General features: G+C 45.0%; 1 protein-coding gene and 1 long non-coding RNA gene across 2 annotated transcripts in view; one reads left to right on the top strand and one right to left on the bottom strand.

Annotated features, from left to right (window-relative positions):
* cdon (cell adhesion associated, oncogene regulated) overlaps positions 1 to 17,240 on the bottom strand; it is a 45,310-nt gene extending 28,070 nt beyond the window's left edge. Inside the window, exons 1-2 of the mRNA XM_037775803.1 lie at positions 17,069 to 17,240; positions 1,076 to 1,214 (exon numbers count right to left, since the gene is read on the bottom strand). Of these exons, the coding sequence (XP_037631731.1) occupies positions 1,076 to 1,148 (73 nt within the window). The 5' untranslated portion in view covers positions 1,149 to 1,214; positions 17,069 to 17,240. The remainder of the gene's footprint in view (positions 1 to 1,075; positions 1,215 to 17,068) is intronic.
* Positions 17,082 to 18,014, top strand: LOC119491652. The gene is made up of 2 exons (XR_005207633.1): positions 17,082 to 17,273; positions 17,419 to 18,014. It is a non-coding gene; the product is annotated as an uncharacterized LOC119491652 (long non-coding RNA).
* The last annotated feature ends 3,970 nt before the right edge of the window (positions 18,015 to 21,984 follow it).

Raw genomic sequence — 21,984 nt, 5'->3', positions numbered from 1 at the left:
CAAGATGACCACTTTAAAGCTGCAATAATTAAATTTTTTGGCCACTTGGGAGCAGGAAACTCTACATCAAGCTGGAAAACACAACCCAGACAGACAGAGTCATGTTTACGGCCACCTGATGAATGCAAGTCCAATATTTACCCTCCTTTTTGCTTAAAAACAGCTGCCATGTTGCTGCTAGAAACTGATGAAAGCATGCATGAAAGCTGCTCAGAGCTGCAGAGTTGGTGTGCTGTCAACACTATGAGGGACCCCTTACACATTACACAATCATTCACTCTACTGTTATGATAGAAATAATGGCTTGTGGTTTAAGCAAACAGTAGTTTTTTGAAAGGGGATCACACCTCTTCACCACCATGTTATGGCCCCGACACACCGGGCCGACGGTTAGCCGACGGACAGTTTGGGGCCATCGGTGAGCGCCTGCCTAGTTTTTGCGGTGTGCCCCTTATCGTCGGCTCTAGTCTGCCCGTGTCGGCGGCTTTTCAGCCGATTCAGCGTGTTGAATCGGCGGCGGAGCTCGTCGGTGAGAGAAATCACTCTGATTGGCTGTTCAGCTTAAACCAATCAGTGCACGAGAAGAGAAACGGAAATGAGGAAAGCAAGCAAATGAGTAAATTCAAGAGAAAAAACACAGAAGGCTCTTCTCATTTTTCATCTCCATCTCATGTGATATATAACACACGGATATTTTCACGACATGAACATCTGGAATGAGGCTAAGTGGTGAGTGAGAGTGGTGTGAAAATGGTAGACAAACGCCGCTTTGTTTCATGTTTGTATCACAATAACGGCTTGTATATCCGTAGTCCTCGGTCTTCCGGTTTTGAATGACGGATATAGGCTACCGCCGCCTGCTGGTGTGGAGAGTTATTTCCTCTCACGCGGGCGCAGAACGTACAGTACGTGCTAACTGGCCATTGGCTGTAGTCTTTGCGGTGTGTTCAAATGCAACTCGTTAGCCAAGACAAAAGGGATGTGAGGCGACGAAATCGGCCTTCAGCGCCGCTTGTTCTTTGATGTCGGGTTGGTGCGTCTGGGTCTTAAAGCTGAAAGCAGGACAACAACTTACATGAGCAGCCGATAAGCAGGGACTGGCTGAGACACAGCAGAGTGGACAGGAGGACCCTTAGGCCACTGTCCATGGTGCACTTAGACCCCTGCCAGCAGCCGTGTTGCCCCACGCGCACGCCCTCGTCTGTTCAGCAAACCTGCAACACACAGAGGAGAGAAAACACACATCAAACCAGAGCTCTGCATGGAAACATGACAACACCCCCATGAGTAAAAGAAGACAGAAATAAAACAAGCTGGAGGAGGATTTCAGAGGTGGATCTGAGTGGGAAAAAAATCTATTAGGTTCCCGTACGACAATCCTTCTAATCTTCACGACATATCCTCTTTACACACTCCTTGATCTCCACCTCGCACCCTCTCCTCTGACCCCTGTTCTCACCCACTTTAGTGTCTCCACGGAGGCTGGAATGTCCAGCCTCTCTGCCCCCCTGCCTCTCTCCCAGTGGGCCACTGAGATCTCCCGCTAATGGAGTGGCCGTGGAGAGACTGTCGCCTCGCTCTTAATATCACTCTCTTGTCACACTGTGTTGCTTCCTCATAGGTTCACTGTAGCCTGAAGTGCAGGCACAGACACACTGGAGGGTACGTAATTAGGAGCATTCCTCTATCCTTTTCAACCTGACCCCCTCCGACCGTGGCACCTCCTCCTCCTTTTTCTAAGAGTAATCCGGGCGAGCTTTGATCCCGGGTTCCTGGTTGGTTACCAGGGTTTGAGCCTGAGGCCGGAGGAACAATGGCCGTCCAGCTGTGATATTCACACTGGCGCTTCGGTGGCTCGAAGACGTTAGCGGAAGGGCCGACCCGGGCTGAAGGGTGGGTCAAATTAAAAGGATGGGTCTGGGTGGGATTGGTGAAGCTGAACAGGTTTCTAACCCTCATTCTCCAACCTAAACATTGTTTCATCTGCTCGCTGCTCAAGCGGGTCAATTTGTTTAGCCTCCTGTCAGGGCTGCAGTCCCGCTAGAGAACGACAAGTCGGTGCCTGTAGGTAACAGTTTTGAGTGAGTGATTATTTAATCTCCATTAATCTGTTGATCACTTTTCTGTAAAGAAATGGTGAAAGTTGCCCGGCACAATTACTTAAGATTAGAAGGTGACCTCTTCAAATCACTACTGTTTTGTCAAGGAGATTCAATTTACAAATACTACGGATGTCAATTGATTAAAATATTTAATCGTGATTAATCCCATGATCATCCATAGTTAATCGCGATTAATCAGAAATTAATCACACATTTTTTACCTGTTCAAAATGTACTTTAAAAGGGACTCTATGTAAGAATCAGAAAATGCTTGTTAACAGCGACACCTGTGGCCGTTAAGTCAACGAAAGTCAGCGTCCTGTTGCTCGCGGTCAACCTTGTGCTCGCTCTACATAGACATGAACGAGCATCGCTTAAAACAGTGAGGCGACACACGTCAGCTAAAACCACAGTATCACTCTATATTTCAGCTGCTTGGCAGTAATGTTAGCTGACCAGACGAAGGTCTCTCAATGAATCAATGCTGATACTATGTTTCCTGCTTCAGCCTCCCGACCGCTGTCAGAAGGAACAGGGGATCTCCGAGTTTTGGTTGGAGACAATAACGTTACTCGCTCTGGAGCCCCGTCACTTCACAAGACACGGGAAACCTCTGTTGGTCTGGAGGAGCTGCAGCAGTTATTTACCTATTTATTTAGGTGGAGCGAGATAGCGAATGAGAACAAGCGCGGTGTGTGAGTGAAGGCAACCAGGCAGGCAGAGAAGCAAAGTACAGCAGAGACTCCGGCCCTGGAGACCAGGGCTACGGTCTCCCCTGTGTCTTCTGGCCGTGGTCGGGGGGCCGGAGCAGGAAGAGTTGACACTGTTTTGGAGGACAGGCTTCATTAGGTATAACTTTGCGGTTTTGGTGCTTCCGTGTAGTTTGTGATGGAACAGCGTAGCCACACGCGAGTGCGCATGGGACACCGACCCGCAATGATTTATAAGAGTGTAAGTGTAAGAAGTTACAAACAGTACCTTTAACAGGGAGATTTGTCAAGTATTTAATCCTCTTATCAACATGGGAGTGGGCAAATATGCTGCTTTATGCAAATGATTGTATATATTTATTATTGGAAATCAATTATCAACACAAAACAATGACAGATATTGATCCAGAAACCCTCACAGGTACTGCATTTAGCATTAAAAATATGCTCCAATCATAACATGGCAAACTGCAGCCCAACAGGCAACAACAGCTGTCAGTGTGTCAGTGTGCTGACTTGACTATGACTTGCTCCAAACTGCATGTGATTATCATAAAGTGGGCATGTCTGTATAGGGGAGACTCGTGGGTACCCATAGAACCCATTTTCATTCACATATCTTGTGGTCAGAGGTCAAGGGACCCCTTTGAAGATGGCCATGCCAGTTTTTCCTCGCCAAAATTTAGCATGAGTTTGCAGTGTTATTTAGCCTCCTTCCTGACAAGCTAGTATGACATGGTTGGTACCGATGGATTCCTGAGGTTTTGTAGTTACATATGATGCCAGCCTCCGAAAGGTCGATATCGCAAGTTGCGTTAGTGCGTTAAAGAAATTAGTGGCATTAAAACAAATTTGCGTTAACGCGTTATTATGGCGTTAACTTTGACAGCCCTAAGAATTACATTAAACGAAGAGAAGCAACAATTCTTTACATTTGACAATCTGGAACAAGCAAATGTTCTGAACGCTTCACCAACTATTACGAGTATTGTCAATTGATTTTCTGTTGATTGACTAATTGTTTCAGCACGAGTTCTGAGGGATGCTAGTGGGATGTTTGATTTCACCAATGAGACACAAATGCTTTATCCATGTACTAATTCTCTCTGTCTCTCTCTGAGAGCATCCTGAGAGGAGGAGGAGGAGAGAAGAGGCAGGAAATAATAAACTCTCCCAGCTCCTGGCTCACGCCCCCTTTTCATCCTGAGGTCAAAGGTCAGGGAGCAGAGAGAGAGAGAGGGTGGACCAGCGGGTGTCTGGTGGCCCTGGACCAGCCCCCAGAGGTCACCTCCAGCTCTCTCTGCTTCACTCACACACACATCTTCACTGTTTTTACACACAAACATCCAACACAAAACAAGTGTAAAAGTGCTTCAAAGAAACACTAAAAACTGGTAACAATCAAGGCTGGGCGATACGGCCAAAGTCTTCTATCGTGATATAGGTCATTTCATATCTGGATAAAGATATATATCACGATATAGCATGTTTTCTGGTAATTTAATAAATAAATAACCACATGGTAAAGCATATTTCTGCATACTCCTGTGTGAATTAAATACTTGACAAATGAAAAGTACTTTCTCATTTTAAGAAGTGCAAAAAGAACATAACAGTTTGAAGTGAAATTATAGAGAAAAAAAGAAATAAATATAGGCCTAGCCTATATTACGATAGAAACGATATAGAAAAATATATACGCTAGACATTTTTATATCGTTTTGACAGTATACATCATATCATAGCTGGATCTGGTATCGGTGACAACGGGGGCGACCTATTCAATTCAATTCCATGCTTAAATACTACATACATTACATACTGGCATTTTAATTCTTGTTTAAGTTTTGAGCAGTTTGTTGCTGCATTAAAAAGGTTTACACTTGAATTGTAATTCCTGATAATTTTGAAGATTTTTTTACCAAGTTACTGGTGTACGATTTATTAATCCAATATTAAATATCGATTTCAGCAAATTTATGTCGATGTATTTATTTGTTACATTTCGTTTTACACAGTTAGGAAAGTAATGTTTAAGTCAATGTTGCCTTACACATAAAAGAATGATCTAAGGCACTTGCTTACAGCTCATTAATTAAACACTGGCATCGGTAGATACTCAAAGTCCAGGTATCGCTGTTAGTGTTGGGACTGAAAAAGTCGAATCAGTGCATCCCTACATCATACCGCCCAGCCCTAGTAACAATCATGCTACTTTCTCAATAGTTCAAATTTCAGCTTGATTCTGACTGAATAACCATCTGTAATTTGGACTTTAGGATTAGCATTATGTATGTGCTGTACGCTCTGCATTTCAGGCTCCAGTCTGAATGTGTGCATGCTCATTCAAGCACATCAAACCCACATCTTGCAGGCTAGCATTTCTCCATCCCACGAGTTGCAACATGCCCTGCACGCTGCCCCCATGTCATCGGTGGAAACTATCTTTCTCTCTCTGCCGGAATAATGATATATAATTACAATAATAACAACAGCGCTATAAAAACGCACAGCCAAGCGCAGGCACCTTGGCACACGGTACGATGAGAAACCAGAGCCTATCCTGTAACTCCTTCTCGCTCTGCATCCACCTTTCTTACTTTAACCAGTTACTTCCTCCCGGTGGGCGTAGCTGTCGGGCGCTACAGCTCTGACTGGGTGTCCTTGTGTAAACACACACACACGGCTGCCTATCTGGCCCATCGATCTGGCTCGACGAGGAAACACAGGGGCATCATTCCTGCTTCTTATCTGTTTGGCTTTCCTCTCACATCCGCCACCATGAAGCCGCCTCAGTGGAGACAGACACTGAGAGGATATCTTGTATCCCTCATCATCACAGAGAGTCGTCCCGATGCTGGCAGCACCGGCAGCATGGAAAGGCAAGTCTTCCTGAGCAGACGCCGAGACGGGCGAAGTGGGGAAGTCCCCGTCGAATGATCGGCCTGAGAGCAGTCTCCTCTGGTCCAACGTTGACTGCGGCCAGCCCACTCCCTTTCAAAACTCCAGACTACACTACTTAAAGTAAAAAAAAAAATCCTGTATTCCAGATTTCCTCTTCCTCTTCCTATCCCAAATCTGATCTTGTGTTACCCTTCTGTTTTTTGCACTTATATTGCAGATGCATGGCCATTCTCGCGGCGGGATCGACCGGCTATAAATTGAAGAGACATCCAGCATACAAAACAGACTCTGCGCCGTTGAAAGCTGATATACAGACACAGGGACAGTTTATGAAAATAAATGAAGTTAGTGTCAGTGAGTTCAAGTGGAAAAAGTTCCTATTTTTTTGGGTGTGGGGGGGCTGACCCATGTGTGTCTTGGGAAATGTTTGACTGACACCGGGCTTAAGTGTGTGAAAGCAAGAACAAACAGCAGTCTTCTTCTTTCGACAGCTTCTGTCCCTCATTCAGACTTTTTATATTTTTTTTTGTAGATTATTCGTCATGCAGAGAAATCCATAGTAGAGACGTACTGTTGAGAGGCAGCACCTTTATTTATCCATCTTGGGAGTAATACAAAACTCAGACACAGGAATAGCACCATACATCCCCGGTCGGACAAGAGGGATCCCTGGTGATGACACAGGAGAAAATAAACACACTGACAGGCTGCCCTCAGGGAAAGGAAAGGGGTTTGAGTTCTGGGGTGGGGGGGTGGGGGGAAGCGGTTAGCACCTGCACTCTTTTTTGGCCTCCCCTCTGCAGGAACTACTTAAAGCCCCATCTGCCCGCATGTGGGGCTGGCCCATATCCCTGTCATATTGGGTAAACAGGGACAAAAGCAACGCGGCGGAGCATCAAAGACCTGGAGAGAAGAACAGGTCGCAACTGGTGCTGCTGACTGAGGCGGGAGCCTGGCCTCTCCGCTTCACAAGACTGCACAGCTGAATTAAAGTCAAACGGAAGACATCGTGAAGCAGCTCCAACGCTGACTGGATAACAGGGGGGGGAGACAATCAACACCAGAGTGGTATAAATCCAATAAATCAGATCTTCAGAAAGAGAAAGAATTTTAACAAACGCCCGGAACTGAATGAGTTGGAGATGAAGACGTTGAGGGTGAGGGAGCAGTGGGGTGGAAGAGAGAAAGAGCAAGTCTTTTCTGGTATGATGGTCTAATCTGACCTGTGCACTGAAGCTGATTCACATGCTATACCCCAAACCTGTCTGCACTCGCCCCACATCTCACGGACAGAGGAGCTGCAGCACACACATTCCTCAGCTCCACAGAGAGAGAGAGTGAGAGAGACGGACACACAGAAAGAGACACACACACACATACACACAAGAGATGGGAGATAAATTCAAAACAAGAAGATGAGAAGCATGGGGGGGGGGGGAGAAAATAGCAAGAAAAGCTCTCTGGGAGAGGAGTAAAAAGGAGATGGGGGTAAGAAGAGGTGAAACATTCACTGAGAGGTGAAAAGTTGCCAAGCCCCGACTCATTTCTCCTCCCTCTTGACTTGGCTCGGAGATAGACGTACAGATAATGGCTGCGCTCGCATCCACGTCTGCCAAAACTGATGGATGATTCAGCCTAACTGCATTCAGCTCGGCCCAAAAAATTATTGGGAAGAGCCTCCCGAGAGAAGAGACTCTAGGGGACCATTATGGGCTTCTTCTGTTGGTCTGGGGGAGCCCACTGAGGCAGCCCGGGGCCACAGAGGAAACTAATGAGTGGAAACACTGGGCCTCTGGTATGGCCTAACTCTGTCTGATTAAAGACTGAGACGTTATTAAAAGTGGGACAGACTCAGAGAAGGGGAGTGAGCTAAAGAAGAGGAGAGAAGGAGAAGAAAAAGAAAGAGAGACATGATTTGGAATCAAATGAGGGAATTAGGAGGGAAGAGAAGAGAGTCCTTTTTGTTTTACAATGAGGAAATGACAATCGAAGGGTTTCGACTGCCCTTGTTGGAACCTGACATCCTGCAGAAAGTTAATGCAAGTCTCCTCAATAACAATAAATCATTGAAACTGAGTGCGACTGCAGAAGACAAATGAGATGCATCTTCAAGGACGGTCTGCTTTTCAGACACTGCTGTCTCTCTGTGTCTGCAGGAGCGTAAGCAGTCCGGGAGGTGCGGGGTGACGGCGGGGCCAAGCGGGTCCCAGAACCCACGAGACGCCGCAGCCCTGACAACATGGCCGTGGTGTGGGATCAGAAGAGAGGAGGAATGAAAGGAGAGGCCCCCGGGGATCAGACAGTCACATCCCACAAAGCCCTGTTTACCAAGGACACACATCCACCCCACCTCCCCCCCATCCCCCCAACATCTCCGTTCACCAAAGCCCGACCCTCCCAAAGTGCCAGGGCCGGGACCTGGGAGACAGCGCTAATTCTGCCCCGAGGCTGGTTGGCCGAGGACACAAACAGAGGGGAGAGAAAAGGAGAGAGGTAGGAAGATGGAGACAGAGGGGCGAGAGAGTGGGGACTGAATGGTACAGTATGTAAGACCCATCTTAATTGGAGATTGTTCTGCAATGCCTTGTTTTTCCTGGGAATCTGCGAGGGGGAGGGACAGGAGGGTGGGGAGGTACGGGTTGTTTCCCAAGGTCCTGAACAGCAGGATTAACCACAGGGGCGAAACTCAATAGCGGTCTCGGACACTGGAAACAGATCCCCGGGTATCGCCACCATACAGGGCCACCTCGAGACCTTTCGCAAAAGCGCATGTAACTAACAACCCTTCCCCATTGTCGGAGCTCTCTGGGCCCTTCCAGCTGATTTCACAGGCCTTTCAGCCCACGGGGGAACGTCTGCTCCGACGAAAAGGTAATTCTGATGGAAAGGAGGAATGCACAAGAGGGCCGTCTTGCCCGCAGGGTGCGTTCTAACACTGATCTCCAACATGTGCCAAGAGTCTGATTCATCACGCCAGGCGAGAGGGGAGCTGGGATTGTGCAGCCGTGGCACCGGAGCAGAGGAGGCCACGGATTCACATTCCTCGATATCAGCCTTGATTAGAGAGATGATGGGAAAACACGTTGATGCAGGGGAGGGGAAAATGATCGAGTTCGCCAAACGCCTTGAAAATGTCCACCTTCTCTGGGGGAGTCGAGACACTATCTGTGTTTTGAAATGCTGTTGTGTGGGCTGTGAACTACGGTGATCTGATCCAGCTGCCCCCACCCATTCTCCCCTCAGTCTCTCGTCCTTCCCCAGCTCTCCTGGATTCCATCACTGCCCGGGTCTCTACGGCAACAAGCGGCAAAGACGCAGACAACAGTTTCTGTTCAGTCTCCTCCTGATAGGTCCCTGGCTGCCGACCAAAAGCACTTTCAAACTAAAACATATATTGAATAATGTAATTTCAAACATGTGCAACAAAAACAAAATGACAGGGCGTCCAAATAGATACTGACAAGAAGTTTTGCAATGTTGGTATTAAAAACCAAGCAGGAATAAAACTCAACCGGGTTGCTTTCTTGGTGTTTGCCTCTTCTTTGTTTGTCACTTGAGAGGCGTGAGAAGGAAAGTACACACAGACTATTTTCATTTCTCGGGATGATAAATTGATGGCCGTATATTCACAGGGGGAGGATTTATGGGACAGAAAGCGTTGCTGAACTCCACAGCCAGCCGGCAGAACAAAAACAAACACATGTAAAAAAGGTTAAAATATAATTAGTCTTCTTCACCGACTCCACAAATCTCTTGCAAAAACCCAAACAAACAAACCAGCTCCCTTGTACGTACAAGTTTGAAGACCCAAAGATAAATATGCAGTCCCAAACAGAGTGTGTAAATGCTTTATTTAGTTTGTCTAAATGTTTACCCGTCTCGCCTTGTAACACTCGGCGCTTGTTGTGCGGCAATCAAGTGATCACAAAACAAACTTGGTGGTGATACGTCAACACGAGCGCCGTCTAAAGTTTCCACTTCTGGCTCTCGGTCAAATCGTAAAAAAACCCTCTGTAACATATTTAGGGTCCGGGCTGCTCGGTGCTGCTGCAGCCTTGGGGGTGAGAAGAGCTTTTGGCAGATGACGTAGTGCTCTGATGGCGCCAAGACAAACACGACCTCATGACAACAGCACAACACAGCGATAATACAGAAACCGTGGTGTATACTAACTCGGTGCGTTCTCTGTGTACGTTTGCTACTGTGCGAGAGCACCACATAGAGATGACAGTGATTTATTTTAAGTGATAAAACTCAGTCGAACCAGAGACGTGTTTTCATTCATCACAAGGCAGAAATACATCCCGCAGTATGCCGCGTGTCTGCTACAATCTTCCCAGAACAATGCAGAAGGCTGGACCAGCCAGATGTTTTATCCAGATTTCTCCACTCACGTTGAATATCTTTTATAAATAAGGGGTTCCATTGCTCCCCAGGGGGCTACATCTTGGAGCAGGGAAGGCCCAAAATGGCACCCACAACCACAGGCCCGGAGGCAGGCAGCAGTACCCGCACTGCCTCACACTCTGATCTGGGAGAAAAACAGCCCTTCAAACAAGTAGCCTGTTTGTCAGCCGGAGGGGAGTGCCAGCCACTAGTTTTGCCTTAATATAGTCTTGCTGATCCTCGCGCTGGCTTTTCAACAGCGCACACATTCTGGTTCGCAGAAAACCCATGTCAGATGTGACTTATTGGTTCAACATTTGAAATAGAATGCTGCGGTCGCTCGCAGCTTCGAGAAGAAAAGACTGTAACTCTTGGGGGCCCGCGCTGAGGCGGCGGACTAAGTCAGGCATATTTAGTAGGGTCAGTTTCAGGAAGGGAAAAAGAAATGAATCTTGAAAACAGGAAGACGCTGAGGATGCAAAAGAAAAAAAAAAATCCCCTCGAATGTCCAAAATACTTTGCAGCGAGAGCTGTCAGCAAGGGTCCGGTTCAGAAGTTCACTCCCTGAAATCTTCCCCAGGGCTGAGGAGCGCTACACGAGACAAGGCTGCGGAACAATGGGTCTCATCGTGTATTTGCTCGACAATTATGAGGAAAATTTGTTGTCTTTGGCGAGAGGGAAGTATTGTGTAAAATGCCACGTCGAACCCTCCTGGGGAACTTTTTGTTCTCTCTCATGCACGTGGTGTTCTGCATCACGTTAAAGGCACATATCTTAATAGCTGCACGAGACAAGAAGCACTCCTTCGAATGATTAGGTGCACGTAATAAAAAGGCATCTACAGAAAGTACTGTAAGAATAAAAAAGACTGACAGTGTGCTTCAAACGGTTCGGGACCGACAAAGTATTTCTGTCTTTTGGTCTTTTCATCAAAACTACCAGCTACGTACAAGACTTGATTCTACAGTTTCCTACAGTAAAAATCATCTGTGTCCTTCTGTGTCACACAAACTGCTCCTGACCATCTGATCTTGAGGTATTCTCATCAACTCTTCCCACCTGGACAGTGTTTTTTTTCCTCAAAGCACCATGTGTGCTGTTGGTTTACATTCCCTTATCATATTGACAACGCAGACATATATTTAGTCGAGGTCTGTATTTCCATTACATTAACAGAAAACAAACCATGTTCAGAGAAGAAGCAGAGCTCCTCACCCTGCCTGTCTCTCCAGCCTGTACGGCTTCGTCCCGCTGCCTTTCGGTGGCTGGCTGGAACATCTGTTTCTGCTGCTCCCAAAAAACTGTTTGTTTGTCTTAACAATTACGCCCCGATGTTTCTCATTTCATTTCTCAAATCTCTGGAAAGTCATTATCCTGTTTCAGGTCCTTCAAGGTTCTGAATTTGTAGAAACTCAATACGACCATCTGTTGAAAGCTGGCGTACACATCGGGCTACAGTCGGCTCACCTTTGACATTTCGGAGGAGTTGTACCGGAGGAAGCTCGCAGCCTATCTGTGACCTGCTGGAGTAACATGCTTGCGTAGTAAAGCGAGTCAGCAGCGCCGGGCTGTTTGGATCATCTGTCAGAGTGTTGGGGGGGGGCATGGAAGAAACGGGGAGGGGGTCCCACGAGACGTTGTGCAGTTAAAATAATGACAGTGTGAGCTCAGAGCAGATAAGAAGTGCTACTAATGACAGCTTCACATAAACACAAGTGACACCTTCAGCTACTGCGTTTGCCTTCACGACTTCTTCAACACAGCTTCGATTTATCCAATTCCACTCACAGCTTGTCCATGGAATAAATTTAGGGAGGGAAACGGAGGGTGGAAAGTCTTTTTTTTTTTTTTTGGCGCTGCAGCTGCAGGGTGCACTCACCAACCCAGCAGTCACGAGAACTCAAACTCTCTCTCTGACCTGCCCATCTTTCCCATCGACCTCCTGCTCATGGCTGCTGGGTGTTGTCAATCAGCACCCCCTGGCTCCTTAAACATGGGGGCTCTTTGGCACGCTGCCCAAAACTCCCCTCTGTCTGTCCATCTAATGGGGCCTGAGCTCTGGGTCCGTCCTTGACGAATGGGAGCTGAAGCTCGCGGAGTAAAAGGCCACAGTAGAAAAAGGGCTGCAGTATGACTCAATCCCTGAGCAATGAGAGTAAAAGGAGGGATATGTGTCATGAGTTCAAAACAAGACAGATTTGGGAAGATATGTTTGGCGGGTCACACAACAGTCCACTAAATGTTACTTTATTACACTAAGAAGCTGAAACGGATTAGCCATCGGAGATTTAGAAAACGAGCAAGACTTAATTACAGCTGTCAAAATATTGTGATGATGATGAAAAATAAGGTGGTGGCTCAGATTTGAGACTTTTCTCCTGTTTTATGACTCTGAGAACATGTTTTCTCAGCCAAAGGTTGATCCTTTGGAGCAATGATATGACAGATCACTGCGTGAAGCCAGATAAACAGCCAGACCACATTGTGATTTAGGATTTTAATTCACTTCAGGGCTAGGGCTGAGGTCTGCTGCCTGGCCTCGAATCTGTACGGCCTAGAAAACGGGAGAATGTGGGAGGTGCCTCGAAATATACTTTAGTCACCCATGGAGACACACCCTCTCCCACCACACTGACCTCCGATATACATTCATCCACTTAACCATCACTGAAAGTAGGGCTGCAACTAACAATTATTTCATCTGTTAACTATTTGTGGGGGTTGTCTTTAGCGTTATAAACTCTAACTAAAAGATTAGTGAAAAAAAAACAATCACAATCCCCCAGCAACCCAAAGTTATCAAAAGTAGTTATCGATTAATTAGCTGGTCGACTAATTGTATCCGTATTAACTAGGGCTGTCAGAGTTAATGCGATAATGATGTGTTAACGCAAATTCTTTTTAACGCCACTAATTTCTTTAACGCATTAAAACAACTTGCGATTTTGGAGGTTATAGCAGGCTCAGTTTTAAAACTAGAGTGAAGGTACTATTATATGAACCTAGAAGACCTCAGTAATCCATCAGTACCAACCATGTCATACTAGCTTGTCAGGAAGGAGGTTAAATAACGCTTCAAACTTATGCTAAATTTTGGCGAGGAAAAACTGTCATGGTCATTTTCAAAGGGGTCCCTTGACCTCTGACCTCCAGATATGTGAATGTAAATTGGTTCTACGGGTACCAACGAGTCTCCCCTTTACAGACATGCCCACTTTATGATACTCACATGCAGTTTGGGGCAAGTCATAGTCAAGTCAGCACACTGACACACTGACAGCTGTTGTTCATGTTATGATTAGAGCATATTTTTTATGCTAAATGCAGTACCTTTGAGGGTCTTTGTGTTGTTAATTGATTTTCAATTATAAATATATACATATTTGTGCATAAAGCAGCATATTTGCCCACTCCCATGTTGATAAGAGTATTAAATACTTGATATATTTCCCTTTAAGGTACATTTGAACAGATAAAAAAATGTAATGTAATAAAAAAAAATTGAAAATCAAATATCACAAATTTTTACCAAATACCTCGATATCGATATTGCGACCATATTGTAATAACATTGCTTATACAAAATATTTACATGATGAGATTTTTGATAAATAATCATCAGTAATGTGGACATAATGACAAAGTGGGTAAAGGCAAATAATAAAACAGTTAGAACAGTCTGCTAAGTTCAGGAAACGACATCATTTTACTGTAAAATCAGGGAACGACAACACGTTTGCCATATTACTATATCCAAAATCTAGTCTCATATCATGATATCAATATAATATTGATATATAGCCCAGCCTCAGCCAAAACTAAAAAAGATTTTTACTCATATGCGACATCACTTCCTGGTTTTATCTTTAATGAAACCTGATCGTTACCATGGAAACCAAGACGTTACCTCAACTGCTACTATTCAACAATCACTTGTCGTTGTTGGAGCGTATGTGCGGTTGTGTGATTATAATACTGCATCAGAAAAATCAAAAGGGCCATTATGAGAGCAGCGGCTGGCATCATTACACATGCTGCTTACATTCAAATTGCCCACTTAACATAGTTCTCCTACAGCAACATGTGTTTATCATTAGCGAGCACCCTAATGGCTCAAACATTATTCGAGCTCGCTTTAATGGCATAGTTGTGCTTTGTTCGGGTCTGTCTGATAAGAGCCGGGCCACTAATGGTTTATTAATTTCCCTACAAGTCACAAAAAAACGCTGTGAAAATAAAAACATGACTCTGAGGCTCTGTCGTTGTCTGATTCAATCACATTACCAATATGTAGTTACTGAGGGGGAAATCCCACACAATACCAACATACTGTAATAATTCATGTCCAGCTTGAAATCCACCAGTTATTGGTATTGGAGCTTGGATTTATGAGTCTATTTTGATGGATTTTCTATGAAGAAACTGCCTAACAACATGATGCTATTTCCAGCAACAAAAGAAATAAACCAATTTCTCCACAGACTGACCAGAATGCAATGCAGCGAATGCAGTGGTAGTTAAGAGCGAGGGAGGAAGGTATTCAAGGAAAAATGGGAAATCATGGAGGGAATTAAGTTGGAATGAGGCAGGTTGAAGGAAAGTCGGCACAGGAAAAAAAAAATTACAAGATCTTACTAAAAAAAAACGTCCTGGAACAGACTCCGAATCAAAACCTGAGGGAGGATTTCTCCTTTAAAAGCGAACGCCGTCAGCGTCCGAGTACGAACACAAAGAGCAAATCTCTCTCTGGCCCTGTCAAAAGCTCACCCAATATTGGGGAGCACTGAAAGGATTTGAAAGGCATCGGAAGTGTCTTCTTGTCCCCCCGCCGACGCAACAATGCACAAGCAACTGTTTGAACTTGAAAGTGTTTTATCTGAGGGCAGCCATGTGTGTCCCACCGACTGGATGCATTCGAGAGGGACTCGAGACTTTGTTTTCGATAACTTTTAAAGTGTTCGGTTTTCTGAGAGTCACCCCTATGTAACAAAAGTCCCTGTGAAGCTCTGATGATGGGGGTGAACGGCAGACAGAGGAAATGACTTGAGGGAAATAAGTGAAGAACTTGTCTCTGCAGCCACGACATGACTATCATCCTTTTTAATCTGTGCTCTGAAAGATCTCTGATTATCATTGATAGTATACAATCCTCAACATTTATGGTGCCTCTTTTACACATTTTAACATTTATATTTGCACGTACAGTAAACAAAAAAAGGTTTTAACAACACACTGTACAAAACTAACTTCACTATTTGACATTAAAAAAAATTAAATTGAAATTGTAAAAATGTGGATTAATGCTAAAAATTAAAAAATTAAATAAAAAACTGTCTATGATTCAAAAACTACAAAGTATTGAGTTGTCGTCCTCAAAGTTCCCGAGGTGCAGCGGTGCAGATCACAACACAGCAAGACTTGAGTAGAATAAGCTCATGTGCACAGACTCGCACACTCATTGCTGTTAGTTGGTGAGGGCATTGTTTTGCCACATCAAAAAAATATGTATTGTTTTTTTGGAATATTTCCCACATTGAAAGAAGAGTGCAGACGCTAAAGAAACGTGTGAAACTGAGCCAATAGGAACAAAGCAAAAGCTGTCTGATGAGACTATACGTCCACACATCTGCATCTTTGAGGTGGTTTTTAAAGATTCCCCTTTGCCTGCAGTGTTTTTATCATTTCTAATCGCAAATCATAAATCAGCAAAAATCCTATGCCCAATCAGTAAACAATGACACCTTCATGCGATCAGGCAGGAGCTGCTTTTGTATGCTTTGCACAGTAATTTGTGCACTTGCCAAATTTTACAGCAACACGGCTTTACAAAACCCACATTTATGACACCCTGAGGGGATTTATCTAAAACAATAAAGCCTCTCTGTCTTTGGAGAGAGAGGAAGAGAAAAAAACACACAACTTCAAATATTAGTCTAAGCCACCATGTTCCTGCACAGTGGGAACTGTGGCAGAAGGTTGGCTCCTAAAGCAGATCCATAATAAAAAGTATAACTTTAGAACAAAGCAACGCTTCACATATCCATTTGCACCTTTTATGACTGGGACACCAGTGTGTCAACGTAGGGACATATTTGCCATTTCTAAAAAAAAATCTTCTTTCATCTATCAAAGCAGAAATGCAGCCACAGGCCATCTGTTTTCACCCGGTGTCAGTCTTAGTCCTGCCTTCCAGAGCTGTTTACCAAACTAATATTTAGACCTTTTTACTTGCATTTCATTCACCTCAGACAACACAACAACACAGAGCACTGGGCCGGGCCAACAAGCAGAAAGCTAACAGATAGCTGCTGAATAATAATGAGCATTTCAATGCTTTTGGGTGAATTTGAGCACAACACAAAATGCTGCTCAGTCTTGTGTTGTCTTACTGCAGATAATACTTTAACAAAGATGTAGCCTGAAGTCAACACGGTCCACTAGATCCTATTGTGACACTTCATCATATTCTGACTCTTCATCATATTGTGATTCTTCATCAGCTCCAAACTGCTAGAAAAGTCTCATTTTCTATAAGAGGTGTAATTTTGTAATGAAGTAAAAACGGACGTTAAAGAGCAAAATAAGTAATTATGTGGTGTCAGAGTGTGTAATGTACATGTAACTGTAGATATAGTCTATAATGTGGACGGTTAATTCATGAGTATAATATGAATGTTGAGTCTCCCAGACCTCCACACAGACGGAGCGTGTAGCCGCTGCCTCTCTGCTGCTCTCCGAGCCGCTGCTCCACTTTCACCAGCATACAAAGTTCACAAAACACGGTCCTGTCTAGAGAGCACATTAAAGTAGCACTGTGGAGCTCTCTGCTTCTTTCAACGTCACTTTTTCTTTTGTTATTAGCAGAGAAACCCAGCTGGCCTGGTGCTCACACCGAAGCCTCCCCAACCCGCTCCCAGCCGGCCGGTCGGCCCGGGACTCCCTGTCTGTCTCCCCTCCGTCCTTACCTCTGTTGCAGGAGGGCAAACGCTGCGAGCCGTCGGGTGAATTAGCAGCAAAACGCATTCTTCTGGAGGCATATCCGTACAGGGCCCTCCATTAGACACGGGCTGTGTTTGCGAGACGACGGGAGCAACATGAACACAGCCGGAGGAGGACGAGGGACGAAGAGAGAGTTCAGACCCGCAGAGCAGCGCAGGCTTCGGCACCAAGGTGAGACAACTCCCCCCTGGTCGATGGTCCACACTGGAGTCCAGGGAGTGGAGAGTTTGCTCTGCTGGAAGTTTGGAGTCCGCGTGTTTTGATATTTGTGTAATGTCCCGGCTCTCTGTCTGTATGTCTTTCTAACCCGTTAAAGGAACTTCTTGGTGTCCGTGTCTCTACCGCTGCTGCCTCCTCACACACGCATCTCTGAGTCAGTGTCGAGTTGCTCAGCAAATCATGGCAGCGGCGAAGCTGCTCGTCAAACCAGGAATGTCCCAGCTCCACAGCTCACTACGGCTCCTGGAGAGGAGAGGGAGGGAGGGAGGGAGAGAGAAGGCAGGGGGGTGTTACCCATATACACTGTGCATTAACAACTTTTACAATCTAATGAGAACAAAAAACAAACTTCCTCCTTCCTCCTCTGCGCAGCCGAGCTGTGTGACTTATTGTTCCCATGTAAAGGTGAATGCACCTGAACGCATCCTCGTCTTAGTTTAACTTCATGATCTCATAGTGAGGCCTTTATTAATGGGGATTCATCATCACACACACTGATTTGTTTGGCTTGTTTTCTTGTGGAAGTGACAGAGATTGTTCTTTTGTGTTCAAGGCACCCTCAGGCTTGATTTAAACATCACTGTCCTCACTTTGTAAAACAAAATGTAACAAATAAATAAATAGCTATAAATTTACTGAATTATTTATTATTAAAATGATAAATCATGCACTGGAAACATGGTAAAAAATCTTTTTAATGCAGCAACAAATTGGTAAAACAGGAATTAAAATGCCTGTATATAAAGTAAATAGTAGCCTATATTAACATAGAATAGATTGGATTCATTGTCACCAATATCCGATCCAGCTATTTGAGTCAGTATTGGCCCGATATCCGATCCGGTATCGGTGCAACCCTAGTTTTATCTGTGATCTACAATAAACTGTTATCTCATGCAGACAGGTGATCATCATAAGAAAAGCTACCGCCCATGTAAACAAAACTAATCATGTTTCCAGAAACTTTAATCTTCATAACTGACTTGACATGTACACAAAGGATTTCTGCCAGACTGAAAAGAGGAAAAGAAGTTACTATTAACTACTTGCATGAATGTAAGTAGCTTTACTTTTTTGCTTTTGCTTTTTTTTTTTGTTATCTGACTGCACAGTCTATTTGCTGGAAGATTTTATTTTTATTTTTAACAAGACCAGAATCAAAAGCCAGTTTATATTGTAAAGCTTCATTAACCGTGTGTAAATCTGCCTCCCTGTTAGGACTGTGATAGTTTCCATCTACTGCCTCAAAGCCATAAAGGCAGTTCTCATTTTTCAGTGGAATACACTGTTCCTTGTAGATTACACCAGCTCTAACTGGGCCCATTGAATTGAATTAAAGTTCTGTGGGAGGGGGGATGTTTGAACAGCTAATAGCCACGGCTCATTTCTGGCATCCGACCTGTTGGTTGGATGGGCTGAATGTTGGTTGGCTGCAGCTATTTCCTCATCACTAGGTGCAACGCCTTCACGGAGAGGCGGGGGGAGAGGGAGTGTGAAACAGTCATCTGTTGTGCGTATGGGCATGAGTAAACAGCATAATCATCTTTAAGGCAGTAATTATGTGCTCCAGCGTTGGCCGGGCAGGCAGGCTGGTGGCGGCGGCGGCGGCGGCGGCGGGCCCACCCTGCTTCAGACAGCAGGTGCAGCTCACCATCTGACAGCTGACTCCTATGGAAGGTGCGATCCAATCCTCCCGAGGCTGGGTCGAACCAGAGCGAGCCTTCAGGCGCTCAGGGCCAAAGCCAACAAACCAGCAAACGTCTGACAAGGGAGGAGAGGGAAAACAAGGTGGAGGAGGTGGAGGAGGTGACGGAGACAGGACCGATGAAGGACGGATGCTTCAACTCTGTTTTCACAGTTGAACACACCTGCTATTTTGCCAGTTTTCTGTCATTGTGAAGTGTTTTTTTTCTCACTTATCAGCACCACTTTCTAATGTCATACATTAGAAAAGCTTGAGTATTAGGATTGCTATTATTTACATTTAGTTAAGGACAAACTAAACCACAGACTTGATGGATTATTGTGGTCAAAGAACCCTTTAAAGTGTAAGAATGGCATCATTGGGCAAAAATTCCATAGTAACCTTTCAGCATATTGTATTTCAAGTGTTCTGAGAGAAAACTAGACTTCTGCTCCTCCTCATGGCTCTGTTTTCAGGCTTTAGAAAATCTAGCCCGTGACGGGAGACTTTGGCCAATCACAGGTCATTTCAGAGAGAGAGCGCGTTCCTATTGGCTGTTCATTCAACAGATCACTCGCAAACTCCGATCAAACGGTCAAACTAGGCAGCGCTGATCAAATATGAATTAATATTCTGTTACTGTAATGCCTATTTCTCGCATAAAATGCTTTCAGAAACATCTTGTAGTGTACTGTTTAGCTGAAAAATTAGAAAGTTTGCTCCGGCTGGTGGGCAGTGCTTGGTAATTCCTCAACTTATCTCATAATTTTTCAGATGACCTGTCTCATGCACTACTGTCAGGATATAGTGTACGTTTTTAATCATATTTGCTCCAATCTGCCTACTCCAGCTTTAAGAATATGTATCATTAGACAGTACAGACCACTTTTTCCATCATCATTTTTAATACAAGTGATTAATTTTCTTCAACCCAATGATAGCTACTTTTCTCCCTCTACCCTCCATCTCTCTCTCTCTCTCAGGGTCAGGAGCCGGTTGGAGATGGAGACGGAGGCTCTGGGTTCAGAGGGGGGTGAGCGGGGTGATTGGACACAGTCGCATGTGAAAGGCCAGAGAGCGGCGAGTCCACAGGGAGCAGGGTCCGCACACAAAGGGCCAGGGAGGGGCTCGGCGGGGGTGGGAGGGGGCGACCGAGGAGGAGAGGCCACGCTGGGAACCAAAGCTGACAGCACAGACACTTCTCATCCACTGAGTGGTCGGCTGTCTCTGGCCCCCTGGGGTACATGTATGCTCACTTATCTGTGCGGAGCTGCCAGCCAGCTCCACACTGTTGAGCCACAGCAGCTTCAGAGACCAGAAAGCACACAAAGCAGCAGTGACCTCTGGCCCACATTTAACTGATATGAAGGTTGTTTCCTTAGTCATATCAGCCCATATCAAATATCAATAGATTACAACACATTTAGCCGCTACAAGATTACTTGCAGAGGCTGCAAAACAGCAGCCGTTTACATTTTATACATTAAAATACTGACTTTCCTCGTGTGACATCCTGATTTAGCTTGAAGGAAAGGGAAGTGGCAGGAGACCTGCTAACAAGGGCTTTGTCTAAATCCGCAGGCTGGGATTGTTTGGTGTTTGTACGTCCAGCTCGCTGTCCTTTGCTCTGAGGATAATAAGCCTCCGACACTGTCAACAGAGTGTTTATGACCTGCAAAGCAGCCCCGGGTTGTGTTGACTCTGTCAGCAGGGGCCCGAGGGACGCCTGACTCCCAGTGCTATTAAAAGGCACTTTCAGATAACAGGAGTACCATCCCTCTGTTTGAGCCAGTTGGGATTTGTGGATTCGTCAGCGAGACAGAATACCAAAGCTTGATTGTTGTTTGTTGTAATAGTCAGATCTGATCCCAATTTTATAGAACTACTTGAAAGCAGATGTTGTGGGGGGAAATTTAGAGGGTAAAATGCCATGAATAAGCACTTGTTCCCTTCATTTTTCTAAAATGCTTAGGCATGGAGTTATAAAAATGTTTGGGTTTTTTTTTCTAAGGAGCTCAGTCAAGGACATTTATTTGCAACGTTTTATAAGACAAGGAAAACTTTGTGCAGGCGAAGAAATATATACGAGAGTGAGAAAAATCACAATATTTTACAACAGAGACTAAATGGATTTCCCCTCAGAGGGCTATATATCTCATGACTTAGACAGGTGTGTGCAGTGAGTGTGGGTATGTGGGTGTGTGGGTGTGTATAGTCTTTCTGTATGTGTGTCCGGGTACACGCCTGTGTGAGTGTTCATGGACATGTAAAAGAAAGAGAGGAAGAGAAATGTGAAAGCACCTTTCTCCATCTGGTTTCTGCATCACTGTGGTGGGATCACATTATCCATCGTGGGCTCTCTGGGAATTTCATCAGTCTGTAACATCTCACTTATTCACACGTCTCCGTGGGCTTTACCATGTACAACAATCCTGAGAGTCCCTCCTGACACTGCAGTGACCCTGCACATCCTCGGACCATCTTTAAAGCTTCCTCCCCGTCTCATACCGTGCCTCTGTGAGAACTGTACAGGGCATAAAACTGTCTTAACTCCAGTTTTCACACTGTCACTGTTTTGCCTAAGTTGTCCACAGCTCAATAATACAGGATATATTTATTCACATTAACGCAGCTACTGCTTCGCCTACAGGGATGGAACTTAACAAACCACAGAGAGAGCACGGTCAAACTGGAAGGGTTTTAATCATAGAGTATATATCGTGACGTCACCCATTGGTTTGTGGACTGCCGTTTTGAAGCCTTGTTTCTGAATTTTGGCCATCGCCATCTTGGTTTTTGGCCATTGCCATGTTGTTTTTTTACAACCAGAAGTGACAAGAGAGGGTGGAGCTAAGTACAACCGAACTCAGAATAAGACATTTTTAGGCGACCAAAATGTTACAATGAACTTTCACAAACTGAAAACACACTGTGAAAGGAGTTCTAAGACAAAAACACGGACAACACCCAGACCAGGCG

This window comes from Sebastes umbrosus, chromosome 7, assembly GCF_015220745.1.
Source record: "Sebastes umbrosus isolate fSebUmb1 chromosome 7, fSebUmb1.pri, whole genome shotgun sequence".
In the NCBI taxonomy this organism is placed as follows: domain Eukaryota; kingdom Metazoa; phylum Chordata; class Actinopteri; order Perciformes; family Sebastidae; genus Sebastes; species Sebastes umbrosus.
The sequence above is the reverse complement of the archived record's forward strand: the minus strand, read 5'-3'. Positions and strand labels throughout refer to the sequence as shown.